Source organism: Bombina bombina, chromosome 2, assembly GCF_027579735.1.
Source record: "Bombina bombina isolate aBomBom1 chromosome 2, aBomBom1.pri, whole genome shotgun sequence".
Taxonomy (NCBI): Eukaryota; Metazoa; Chordata; class Amphibia; order Anura; family Bombinatoridae; genus Bombina; species Bombina bombina.
The window spans coordinates 810,803,013-810,817,476 of NC_069500.1; the positions used below are offsets into that span (position 1 = coordinate 810,803,013).

The 14,464-nt window shown below is 41.1% G+C and overlaps 1 protein-coding gene across 2 annotated transcripts in view; it reads right to left on the reverse strand.

The window, feature by feature from the left end:
• Positions 1–14,464, reverse strand: part of LONP1 (lon peptidase 1, mitochondrial) — a 147,459-nt gene that overhangs the window by 38,770 nt on the left and 94,225 nt on the right. For both annotated transcript variants that reach the window (XM_053703032.1, XM_053703030.1), the window contains exon 14: positions 3,819–3,959. In XM_053703032.1, the coding sequence (XP_053559007.1) occupies positions 3,819–3,959 (141 nt within the window). The remainder of the gene's footprint in view (positions 1–3,818; positions 3,960–14,464) is intronic.

Below are 14,464 nucleotides of genomic sequence, written 5' to 3' on the forward strand. Positions count from 1 at the left end.
ACGTTATTTTGTAATGTAGGGATGTATCATTTGTAAATAATGTGTAACATATGTTAGTTACACACACAACAGTGTTTGTAGAGTCTCATATCAAACTAATGCATTGCATATTAAAGGGACAAAACCTAAAAAAGGCTCAGATAGAGAAAGGCAATGGGGGGGGGGGCAAATTTACTTCTATTATCAAATTTACTTGTGTTGGTATAATTTGTTGAAGACCATAACAAGGTAGGCTGAAGAGCAGAAGTTTTGCAACAATGTTTGTAATGGTTGTACACTGTTACTAACACTGATGTCATCAATTGTTCAAAAGTGAAACTTAAAGTAGAGAGAAACTCTAACTCAACAGACTACATATATAGCACTCTAAGGGGTTGATGCAGGGTACATCTGTAAAAAGTACACAAGATTCTATTCCTTGAGGCAAATCAGAGTTACTGATAGTCTAGTGAGCTTGCGTGTTCAACGTTAAAACATAACTTTTATTATGTCAAATTTAAAATGAAACCTGGAAAATGATTTAAAAACACTCTCAGATGCTGGAGGAGTAGTAATTAACCTGTTAACGTTTAATAGATTCTAGTAAAGTAGGTCATATATTGTGCTTGTAGACTACTGTGGTGTAGTTGTATCAAGTGTGTTTGAACAAATACACACTTGTAACAAGAAGTCTTATTAAATTATTGGGTGTATATAAATATACAAAAAAGTTACTCTGTAGTCTCTACTTATAGTAATGTTAGTAAAGTATCGATTTATATATTATATTATACACAAGTGTCCCTGCATGTTGCAAAATAACCATGTGTCAGTACAGCTCTAACATTATGGTTTAACCCAATACTATCTGCTTGAGGGTAGCATACTCTATCTATTGGAGTAGTGAAATTTGAGTACAATATATCATATCTAAGAGATTAATACTGTTGTAGCTGGGGGATTTTACCCCCTATGTTGATCTTTGTGTACCACTTGGTATTCCACCTAAAGGGAAGTCGCCACTTTCTCTATTCAGTAATTATTATTTATGTTACCCATACTTAATGGGTGGCTTCTGTGTATGTACGTGGAATGTTCAGTGTTGTGATTCACATACAATACTTGTCAGCTCTTAACATTCTGTTTAAACCCGTTAGTTGGGTATGCTAAAGTAGCTTATTAGATTTAATGTAGGCTCCTATGTTTGGTATAACACTTATGTCCTATGAATTGAGACAATGCTACAGTTATTACATAGGTTTATTTTAAGGTTATATGTTTGGCGCTGTACTTGTGTGCCGTGTATTAGGGCAATGTTCACTTAGCTAGGTCTGAATTCAGCGCATTTGTTTCCAGCTCTTATGTTTGGTGTTACGCTTGTGTGGCATGTATCAGATCAGTGCCCTCTAAAATAAGACAGAGTTCAGCACATTTGTTATAAGTTCTTATGTCTTGCATACCATTGATGTACCATGTATTGGAGTAGTGCCCACTAACATGAGTCAGAATTCAGCATATTGGTTATCAGCTTATATGTTTGGTGCAACACTTATATACCATATATATTTGAGCAGTATCCCCTCAGAGTATAGCACACTTATTATAAGTACATATGTTTGGCGCAAGATTTTTGTACCTTTTATTGGAGCGGTGCCCACTTAAATAAGTAAAAATTCAGCACTCATACAGAAAATAAGCTATAATAGTTCAGTTGTAGCTAATGGATTTATGTATAGTATAAAATATTAGTAGTAGTACCACAAGCTAGTTATAAACTTATGTCTGTAGCATAATATTTGTTTTTCAGATGTATAAGAGGGATATTCATTAGTTGGGTTTAGGCGCAGCTCATTCAGTCTCATACGCTGTCAAGTTTCAGCACACATACAGATTGCAGGCTACCGCTGGTATAAATCTCCCTGCTCGGTTTTTAGCCGGTGCAGTACATGCACTCTTCCCCGGTATTAGTTCGATTCTCTAATAGTAATTAGTATTTACACTACTGGTTTATAAGATAAAGTATAAAATCGACAATCTATGTCAAATGGTTGCTCCAGATTGAGCCCCACTCCTGGGTATATTACTCTCGTATCGTTTACCAGATGAGCCTGTCTATTGGTTATTAAGCAAATGTGGTCCAATGTTATCGGAATCTGGCAGTGACAATCTGCCTACTTTGACTAGTAAGTTAATAACTTAAGACAGGTTTAATATTGCAGCATTCTAAGGCTAATCTAAAAATACAGGAGCTCCAGGACTCCTCACCAATTCCCTAACGTCCCTAACATGTTTCGCCCTAACTAATTGTTCAAAAGTGTATACAATTTTAACAAAAAAAAACAGAAAACGCACCAGTGATGCAATATAATGCTCCACACACACTCTACCTAGGTATAGTCTTTCAACAAAGGATCCAAAAAGAACAAAGTAAAACTGACAACAAAAGCAATTTGGAAACATTTTTAAATTGCACTTTCATTCTTTCATTTAAACAACTTTCCAATTTATGTCTATTATAAATTTTGTTTCATTTTCTTGGTATCCTTTATTGATGCACTACTGGGAACTAGCTGAACACATCGGTAAACCGATTACAAGAGGCATATATGTGCCGCCACCAATCAGCAGCTAGCTCCTGAGCCTGCCTAGGTATACTTTTCAATATAGGATACCAAGGGAACAAAGCAAATTAGATAATAGCAGTAAATTGGAAAGTTGTTTAAAACTGTATGCTCTGTTTAAATCATGAAAGAAAATGTTTGGGTTTCATGTCCCTTTAATGTTAGTGTTTAATAAAAAGAGCAGTTTAGTGTTATGAGCTAAGTTTTCCTCAACGTGGAGGGTTAACTCTCTTCTTATGTGTTCAAAGGGTTATTATTAATATTATTATATGGTTCTAATCTGTTAGAGCATGTCATTTTAATACTATTAACCCTAGACTAATGTGTGTTTAACCCCTCTGCAGAAACACACTGTTCGGGACTCGCAGTGCACGCCTCAGATGTGCAACTAGTTCTGCTGATTGGATTAGAAGTGTTTTCTGCTACGGACCCACGGTTCACTGCAAGTCCCAAGAGGTGTTTTTTTCTACTGTGTCTTTAACTCCTGGATTTAAAACATGGTAGTCTAGGGTCGGTAGTCTTAAAATTAACAGATTAGAACATGTAATTTGTTGACTATAATCGGCCTTTAAAGTATGATTGTGAACTAGTCTAGCCAGCTGATTGGCTTTTGCCAAAAGTCTGTAAAAGTACGGTTTATCCATACAAAGAACATAGGAAGTTAGGAGAGGCCCTATGTGCACTCATTATGCTTAATAAAAGTTTGCCTTTTGTTCTGAAGTACTTGTGTATTGTGATCAACACTGAGACACCCTACACTATGGTTTGTTGCTCTTCAGAAGCAACCTATTGCCCAGTGCTGGGTAGTCCAAGATGGGATCACAGTTCACCCCTGACATGCGACAGCATGAAGAATCGCTTCTTTAGAAGAAAGCATTTCACTGAGCCCTATAGGTGGTAAGTGGTCTGCTGATTAATGTGCTGCTTTGATTTTGTACAGTTGGAACAAAAACAAATCACCCCCACCCCAACACCTGTTTAGGTGATACAGTAAACTAATTAACATTTTAATACAAGCCTTGGGCTCTCGAAATCTGTAAAAAATCTAAATCCAAAAACTTAGTGTTTCCCAGGAGTAACCAAAATTAAAATTACGGTGAGTGAGAAAGAATTGTTCAGGCTTCTGGCAAACATATATTATTCGCCATATTTTATAAAGTTTAAAACAGCTTTTGAATGTAATGGGTAAATTCTCCATTGAGTGTGTGTTTCTCTTACCTTCTCCACTTGTTTCTGCAGATTTCTGACCCCACTCTCCCTACAGTACTGTTTGATCAGAACGGTAAGTGCATCTGATGTAATCAAAGCTTTCGCCTCATCCAAACCACACATGGTTCGGGCCTGTGGCACCAAGTATCTCTGCAGAAGAGGACACACAAAAATTTATTATAGACTGTAAACCTTTTTGCTTTCCCTGGAACAAATAAATCCTAATTTAATCGGCAAAATGAATTACACAAAAACAGAATTTATGCTTACCTGATAAATTACTTTCTCTTATGGTGTATCCAGTCCACGGATTCATCCTTACTTGTGGGATATTCTCATTCCCTACAGGAAGTGGCAAAGAGAGCACACAGCAGAGCTGTCCATATAGCTCCCCCTCAGGCTCCGCCCCCCCAGTCATTCGACCGACGGTTAGGAGAAAAAGGAGAAACCATAGGGTGCAGTGGTGACTGTAGTTTTACAAAAATAAATTTGAACCTGACTTAATTGCCAGGGCGGGTCGTGGACTGGATACACCGTAAGAGAAAGTAATTTATCCGGTAAGCATAAATTCTGTTTTCTCTTACATGGTGTATCCAGTCCACGGATTCATCCTTACTTGTGGGATACCAATACCAAAGCTTTAGGACACGGATGAAGGGAGGGAACATGTCAGGTAACCTAAACGGAAGGCACCACTGCTTGCAAAACCTCTCTCCCAAAAACAGCCTCCGAAGAAGCAAAAGTATCGAATTTGTAAAATTTGGCAAAAGTATGCAGTGAAGACCAAGTCGCTGCCTTACAAATCTGTTCAACAGAAGCTTCATTCTTGAAACCCCATGTGGAATCCACAGCTCTGGTGGAATGAGCGGTAATTCGTTCAGGAGGCTGCTGTCCAGCAGTCTCATATGCCAATCGGATGATGCTTTTCAGCCAGAAGGAAAGAGAGGTAGTAGTCACTTTTTGACCTCTCCTCTTACCAGAATAGACAACAAACAAGGATGATGTTTGTCTGAAATCTTTAGTTGCCTTTAAATAGAATTTTAAAGCACGAACCACATCAAGATTGTGTAACAGTCGTTCCTTCTTAGAAACTGGATTAGGGCACAGAGAAGGAACAATGATTTCCTGGTTAATATTCTTATTAGAAACCACTTTTGGAAGGAAACAAGGTTTGGTACGCAAAACAACCTTATCTGCATGGAACACCAGATAGGGTGAATTACACTGCAAAGCAGACAATTCTGAAACTCTTCGAGCAGAAGAAATAGCTACCAAAAACAAAACTTTCCAAGATAATAACTTAATATCTATGGAATGTAAAGGTTCAAACGGAACCCCTTGAAGAACTGAAAGAACTAAATTTAGACTCCATGGAGGAGCCACAGGTTTATAGACAGGCTTGATTCTAACTAGAGCCTGTGCAAACGCCTGAACGTCTGGTACTGCTGCCAGACGCTTGTGTAACAGGATAGACCGAGCAGATATCTGTCCCTTTAAGGAACGAGCTGACAATCCCTTCTCCAATCCTTCTTGGAGAAAAGACAATATCCTTGGAATCCTAATCTTACTCCACGAGTAACCCTTGGATTCACACCAACAAAGATATTTCCGCCATATCTTATGGTAAATTTTCCTGGTGACAGGCTTTCTGGCCTGGATCAGAGTATCTATAACTGATTCAGAGAACCCACGCTTAGCTAGAATTAAGCGTTCAATCTCCAAGCAGTCAGTTGCAGAGAAACTAGATTTGGATGCTTGAATGGACCCTGTATAAGAAGATCCTGCCTCGGTGGCAGCTTCCATGGTGGAACCGATGACGTGTCCACTAGGTCTGCATACCAAGTCCTGCGTGGCCACGCAGGCGCTATCAGAATTACCGAAGCCTTCTCCTGTTTGATTCTGGCTACTAGCCGAGGGAGAACAGGAAACGGTGGAAAGACATAAGCTAGACTGAAGTACCAAGGCGCTACTAGAGCATCTATCAATGCCGCCTTGGGGTCCCTGGACCTGGATCCGTAAAGGGGAAGTTTGGTGTTCTGACGGGACGCCATCAGATCCAATTCTGGAATGCCCCATAGCTGGGTCACCTGAGCAAAAACCTCCGGGTGGAGTTCCCACTCCCCCGGGTGAAAAGTCTGACGACTCAGAAAATCCGCCTCCCAGTTGTCTACTCCTGGGATGTGAATTGCAGATAGGTGGCAGGAGTGATCCTCCGCCCATTTGATGATCTTGGTTACTTCCTTCATCGCTAGGGAACTCTTTGTTCCTCCCTGATGATTGATGTACGCTACAGTCGTGATGTTGTCTGACTGAAATCTGATGAATTTGGCCTCCGCTAGTTGAGGCCATGCCTGGAGCGTGTTGAATATCACTCTCAGTTCCAAAATGTTTAATCGGGAGAACAGATTCTTCCCGAGACCATAGGCCCTGAGCTTTCAGGGAGTCCCAGACCGCACCCCAGCCTAACAGACTGGCATCGGTCGTGACAATGATCCACTCCGGTCTGCGGAAGCACATTCCCTGAGACAGGTGATCCTGAGACAACCACCAGAGAAGAGAGTCTCTGGTTTTCTGGTCCATTTGTATTTGAGGAGACAAATCTGCATAATCCCCATTCCACTGTTTGAGCATGCACAGTTACAGTGGTCTGAGATGAATTCGGGCAAAAGGGACAACGTCTATTGCCGCAACCATTAATCCGATTACCTCCATGCACTGAGCTACAGAAGGCCGAGGAATGGAATGAAGAACTCGGCAAGTAGTTAAAAGCTTTGACTTCCTGACCTCCGTCAGAAATATTTTCATTTCTACCGAGTCTATCAGTGTTCCCAGGAAGGGAACCCTTGTGAGCGGGGACAGAGAACTTTTTTCTACGTTCACCCGTGAGACCTTAGAAAGGCCAGAACAATGTCTGTATGAGCCTTGGCTCTGTGAAAAGACGACGCCTGTATTAAGATGTCGTCTAGGTAAGGTGCTACTGCAATGCCCCGCGGTCTTAGTACCGCTAGAAGGGACCCTAGCACCTTTGTGAAAATTCTGGGAGCAGTGGCCAACCCGAAAGGAAGGGCCACGAACTGGTAATGCGTGTCCAGAAAGGCAAACCTTAGGAACTGATGGTGATCTTTGTGGATAGGAATATGTAGGTACGCATCCTTTAGATCCACGGTAGTCATATATTGACCTTCCTGGATCATCGGTAAGATTGTCCGAATGGTTTCCATTATGAATGATGGAACTCTGAGGAATTTGTTTAGAATTTTTAGATCCAGGATTGGCCTGAAAGTTCCTTCCTTTTTGGGAACTACAAACAGGTTTGAGTAAAAGCCCAGTCCTTGTTCTGCAATTGGAACTGGGTGTATCACTCCCATCTTTAGAAGATCTTCTACACAGCGTAAGAACGCCTGTTTCTTTGTCTGGTCTGAAGACAAACGAGAAATGTGGAACCTTCCCCTTGGTGGAGAGTCCTTGAATTCTAGAAGATACCCCTGAGCAACAATTTCTAATGCCCAGGGATCTGGGACATCTCTTGCCCAAGCCTGAGCAAAGAGAGAAAGTCTGCCCCCTACTAGATCCGGTCCCGGATCGGGGGCTACCCCTTCATGCTGTCTTGGTAGCAGCCGCAGGCTTCTTGGCCTGTTTTACCCTTATTCCAGCCCTGCAAAGGCTTCCAGGTTGCTTTGGGCTGGGAAGCGTTACCCTCTTGCTTTGCGGTTGCAGAGGTTGAAGCAGGTCCGCTCCAGAAGTTGTGAAAGGAGCGAAAATTAGCCTTGTTTTTGGCCTTAAACGGTCTATCTTGTGGAAGAGCATGGCCCTTTCCCCCAGTGATATCCGAAATAATTTCTTTCAACTCTGGGCCGAATAGGGTCTTTCCCTTGAAAGGAATATTTAGTAATTTTGTTTTGGACGACACGTCAGCCGACCACGATTTGAGCCAAAGCGCTCTTCGCGCCATAATGGCAAAACCAGAATTTTTCGCCGCTAACTTAGCTAATTGTAAAGCGGCATCTGTGATAAAAAAATTAGCCAGCTTTAGAGCATGAATTCTATCCATGACTTCGTCATATGAAGTCTCCCTCTGGAGCGACTCCTCCAGCGCCTCAAACCAAAAAGCCGCTGCAGTAGTTACAGGAATAATGCAGGCAATCGGTTGAAGAAGGAAACCTTGTTGAACAAATATTTTCTTTAGTAAACCTTCTAATTTTTTATCCATAGGATCTTTGAAAGCACAAATGTCTTCTATTGGTATGGTTGTGCAAAATAAGCCTCTCTGAAGTCCTCAAGTAATCTTTGGACTCTTCACATGGAGCTGCATGAAGCTGTCTGTAAAATCAACTGCGCAACTGAGGCGCGAATTTCAGGCCCCCTCCCTCTTCACTCTGGAGTTGTGGGGCCTTCCCAAGCCAAAATAGGTGTCTAAATAAATGCCATGCGGAATAAACCCCAAAAAAGTGTTTCAAATGTAATATAAACTTGTATAAATATCAGATTTTTGTAAAAAAATAATCGATTGCCCCTTAACAGTGTCCACCAGTGTTTTGAGCCCTTTCAAATAAGCCTTCCTTCTATACTAAGTCTCAGAATATGGCTTACCTCTCCACATGGGGATTCTTGTCAGTCTTCTAGCATTACTAAGTCTTGACTAGAAAAAAATGACTGAAACATACCTTAAAGCAGTTAAGCCTGCAAACTGTTCCCCCCAACTGAAGTTTTCTGGTACTCAACAGTCCTATGTGGGAACAGCAATGGATTTTAGTTACAACATGCTAAAATCGTTTTCCTCTCAGCAGAAATCTTCATCACTTTCTGCCACAGAGTAAATAGTACAAACCGGCACTATTTTAAAATAACAAACTTTTGATTGAAGAAATAAAAACTACAAATCTAACACCACATTCACTTTGCCCTCCCGTGGAGATGCTACTTGTTAGAGCGGCAAAGAGAATGACTGGGGGGGCGGAGCCTGAGGGGAGCTATATGGACAGCTCTGCTGTGTGTTCTCTTTGCCACTTCCTGTAGGGAATGAGAATATCCCACAAGTAAGGATGAATCTGTGGACTGGATACACCATGTAAGAGAAATAAAGTTGCTCACTTAAACTCTGCACCTTGAAGGAAATAAGAACACCCTCATTTATATTATATTTTAAAGCCTAATCATTTAGAAAGTGCTCAAAATTAAAAAAAAACAAAAAACGGAAATAAATTAATTAAAAAAAAAACACATAATATATGCTTACCTGATAAATTTCTTTCTTTCCAAATATGGTGAGTCCACGACATCATCAATTACTAGTGGGAATATCTCTCCTGTCCAGCAGGAGGCGGCAAAGAGCACCACAACAAAGCTGTTAAATACCACTCCCCTTCCCATAATCCCCAGCCATTCTTCCGAAGGGAAACGGGAAAAGGGATAATACAAAGGTGTAGAGGTGCCTGAGGTTTAGTAAAAAATAACTGTCTAATATATAAGGGACATAAATAAATTTATCAGGTAAGCATAAATTAAGTTTTCTTTCCAAAGATATGGTGAGTTCAAGGCGTCATCAATTACTAGTGGGAACCAATACCCAAGGCTAGAGGACATGGATGACTAGGGAGGGAAAAAGACAGGTGGACCTAAACAGAAGGCACCACCGCATGAAGAACCTTCCTCCCAAAAGAAGCCTCAGCTGAGGCAAAAGTAACAAATTTATAAAATTTTGAAAAAGTGTGCAGAGAGGACCAATTTGCAGCTTTGCAAATCTGTTCCACAGAAGCTTCATTTTTGAAAGCCCAAGACGAGACAGCCCTAGTGGAATGAGATTTAATTCTCTCAGGGGGCTGCTGTCCAGCAGTCTCATAAGCAAAAGGAATCATACTTGTCAAATAAAAGGAAAGAGAAGTAGCAGTAGCCTTCTGACCCTTACGCTTTCCTGAGAAACAAAGAGGTTAGAAGGACTGACGAAAATCTTTAGTCGCCTGTAAATAGAATTTTAAAGCACGCACTACATCCAAGTTGTGCAACAGACGCTCCTTATGAAAAGAAGGATTGGGACAGAGAGAAGGAACAACAATTTCCTGATCAATATTCCTAACCGAAACTACTTTAGGAAGAAAACCCAACCTAGTACGTAGGACCACCTTATGCGCATGAAAGATAAGGTAAGGAGAATCATACTGCAAAGCCGAGAGCTCTGAAACTCTCCTTGCAGAAGAAATGGCAACAAGAAACAAAACCTTCCAAGATAACAGTTTAATATCTATGGAATGCATTGGCTCAAACAGAGCCTGCTGCAATACCTTAAAAACAAGGTTAAGACTCCAAGGAGGAGTAAACGACTTAAACACAGGCTTGATTCTGACCAAGGCCTGACAAAAAGATTAAACATCTGGCACAACCGCCGAACGCTTATGCAACAAAATAGATAAAGCAGAAATCTGACCTTTCAGAATACTGCCTGACAACCCCTTCTCCAGACCATCCTTGAGAACAGATAAAATTCTAGGAATCCTAACCCTACTCCAAGAGTAGCCCTTAGATTCACACCAATAAAGGTATTTACACCATACCTTATGGTACATTTTCCGAGTAACAGGCTATGAGCTTGAATCATGGTCTCAATGACCGATTCAGAAAAACCACGTTTAGACAAAACTAAGCGTTCAATCTCCAAGCAGTCAGTTTCAGAGAAACGAGATTTGGATGGAAGAAAGGACCCAGAGTTAGAAGATCCTTCCTCAGAGGCAGCCTCCAAGGAGGCAGAAATGACATGTTCACTCAGTCTACATACCAGATCCTGAGAGGCCATGCAGAAGTTATTAGAGTTACCAACGCTCTCTCCTGTTTGATACGAGCAATGACTCGTGAAAGAAGAGAAAACGGAGGAAACTGATAAACTAGACTGAACCTCCAAGGCACTGCCAGAGCATCTATCAGAGCTGCTTGCGGATCTCTTGACCTTGAACCGTACCTTGAAAGCTTGGCGTTCGAGACGCCATCAGATCCAATTCCGGCACCCCCCACTTGAAGGTTAACCTGGAGAACACCTCCGGATGGAGAGCCCACTCCCCGGGATGAAAAATCTGTCTGCTCAGAAAATCCGCTTCACATTTGTCCACTCCTGGAATGTGGATTGCAGATAGACAACAATCGTGAACTTCCGCTCACTGAATAATCCAAGTCACCTACCTCATGGCTAAGGAGCTTCAAGTTCCTCCCTGGTGGTTGATGTAAGCCAGAGAGGTGATATTGTCCGACTGAAATCTGATAAATCGGGCTAAAGCCAACTGAGGCCAAGTTATCAGAGAATTGTAAATCACTCTCAACTCCAAGATGTTTATGGGGAGAGCAGACTCCTTCCGAATCCATAATCCCTGCACCTTTAACAAATCCCAGACTGCTCCCCAACCTAACAGGCTGGCATCCGTGGTCATGATCACCCAAGAAGGTTTCCGGAAGCATGTGCCCTGAGACAGATGTTCCTGAGAAAACCACCACGGAAGAGTCACTTGTTAATACGTCTAGGTCTATCCTCTAGTACAGATCCAAATGGTTTCCGTTCCATTGCTTGAGCATGCACAATTGCAGAGCTCTCAAATGGAATCAAGCAAAAGGAATGATGTCCATGGAAGCGACCATCAAACCAATTACTTCCATACATTGGACTACAGGTGACCAAACAGTGGACTGAAGTGAGAGGCAAGCAGAGAGAATTTTGGATTTCCTGACCTCCATCAGAAATATCTTCATAGATAGGGAATCTATTATAGTCCTTAAGAACACCACCCTTGTAGCTGGAACAAGGGAAATCTTTCCCAGATTCACTTTCCATCTTTGGGAACGTAGATAAGATAACAAGATCTCTGTATGGGAACTTGCTAGTTTAAAAGATGGCGCCTGAACCAGAATGTTGTCTAAGTAAGGTGCCACTGCAATTCCCCCGAGACCTGAGCACTGCCAAGAGAGCCCCCAGAATTTGAGAAAATTCTGGGAGCTGTGGCAAGGCCAAACGGAAGAGTCACAAACTGAAAATGTTTGTCTAGAAAAGCGAATCTCAGAAACTTGTGATGATCTCTGTGAATAGGAACATGAAGATAAGCGTCCTTTAGGTCTATGGTCGTCATGAACTGACGTTCCTGAACCAAAGGAAGAATGGACCGAATGGTCTACATTTTGAAGGACGGCACCCTGAGAAACCTGTTGACACACTTTTAGTTCTTGGTAACTACAAACAGATTTGAATAGAATCCTAGTCCCTGTTCCTTTACTGGAACTGGAACAATCACTCACAGAGAGAAAAGATCCTGAACGCAGTTCAAGAATGCCTCTCTTTTTACCTGATTTGCAGATAATCTTGAGAGGTGAAACCTGCCCCTGGGAGGGAGAAAATTGAATTCTATCTTGAAACCCTGAGAAACAATGCCCACAGCCCAAGGATCTGGGACATCTCGTAACCACTCCCAAAAAAACAGGGAAAGTCTGTCCCCCACTTGATCCGACTCCAGACCAAGGGCCGACCAGTCATGCTGACTTAGACGCAGCTGAGGGTTTCTTAGATTGTTTCCCCTTGCTCCAGGATTGACTGGGTCTCAAAGCGGACTTGGATTGTTCCTGTTTGGAAGCAGAGGAGAAAGGCTTTTGACCTTCCCAGAGGCAGAACTTTTTTTCATTTTCTGCAATGAGTTTTTTTTTAGTGAAAACTTTTCTGCAGTGTCTGAGGAGCCAGTGTTGCGTTATTTGCCCTTACTCTGTGTGCATGAGGACAGGTTTATGTACAGCCTCGCTGATGTCTGCTGTACGTTCCCACAGTGTGAGTCTGCCTGGGAACCTGCTCTACTGTACTGCTGGGGTCTATATGCTTATTTTGGAGGGGCTGCTGCTTCATGCTTCTACTGCTGATGTATATGATATATATATATATATATATATATATATATATATATATATATATATAGAATATATATATATATATATAGAATATATATATATATATATATATATACATATATACATATATACACATACATACACACACATACATACATACAAACACACTAATACAGATGCATACACACATTAACACACACACACACACACATTAACACACACACACACACACATTAACACACACACACACACACATTAACACACACACACATTAAAACGCACACACACACACATTAAAACGCACACACACACATTAAAACGCGCACACACACATTAAAATGCACACACACACACATTAAAACGCACACACACACACATTAAAACGCACACACACATTAAAACGCACACACACATTAAAACGAACACACACACACATGCATTAACACACACACACACACACATGCATTAACACACACACATTAACACACAATGTGTGTGTGTGTGTTAATGTGTGTGTGTTAATAACACATTAACACACACACACACACTTCTATATATTAACACACATTTATTTAAAAAAACTAAATCTGGCTCCTAAGTATATTGGTTGGCTCCTAGAATAAATTTGTTAAGCCCCGACTTACCTTTTCTGAAATGTGCTGTTTCTCTGTACCGCACTGGAGTTCAGGAAGTGGTAGAAAATTGAAGAGAGCGGAATGTAGTAAATATTTACACTGTTATAGAATGGAACAGTGACACCTGCAAGTAGAAATAAAAAAAAAAAAGCCTACACTTTTACAGTATCAAGGGGAAACAAAAGAAGGTGCCACAATAGTGCAATATCAATATCAATTTTTTTTTACTGTCATGGCCGGTCTTTCTACAGACACACTACAGTTTCTGCGATGAGATCGCACATTGCACACTGTTCTGCCTTGGGTTTGACCTTTGAAATGGAACGAAAATTATTTTGGCGTCCCTTAAATCTAATCTTCTTGTCTTGCTGTAGAAAAGGTCATTTTCCACCCATAACATCAGATATTATTTCTGCCAATTCAGACCTAAACAAAGTCTTCTTGTAAGGAAGCGCCAATAGCTTAGACTTGGAGGAAACATCAGCTAACCAAGACTTAAGCCACAAAGCCCTGTGAGCCAAGACAGAGAACCTAGACAGCTTGGCCCCCAGTTTAATAACTTGCATATTAGCATCAGAAATAAAAGAATTGGCTAGCTTAAGAGCCTTAATCATATCCTGAATTTCCTCTAACAAAGTTTCCTCTAAAATAGATTCAGGTAAAGCATCACATCAATAAAATGCTGCCCTTGTCACTGTGGCAATACACACTGCAGGTTGCCATTGAAGACCCTGATGCACATACAACTTCTTCAAATATACCTCCAGCTTCTTATCCATCGGATCTTTAAAAGAGCAACTATCCACTATAGGGATAGTAGTTCTCTTAGCTAGAGAAGAAACAGCCCCTTCTACTTTAGGCACCGTGCGCCAAGAATCCTTAATGGATTCAGCAATAGGAAAACTGAAGACGGGGAAAACGGAATCCCTGGTTTTTCCCATTCCTGCACAATATCTCCATCACACGATCTGGAAAAGGAAACTCTTCCGTAGAGGAAGAGACATTATAGAATCTATTAAGCTTACTAAATTTCTTAGGATCAACTACAACAGGAGAGTCAGAATCAACCAAAGTAGCCAAAACTTCTTATAATAAAACATGAAGGTGTTGAAGCTTAAACCTAAAACTTACTTCTTCCACCTAAGACAAAAGATT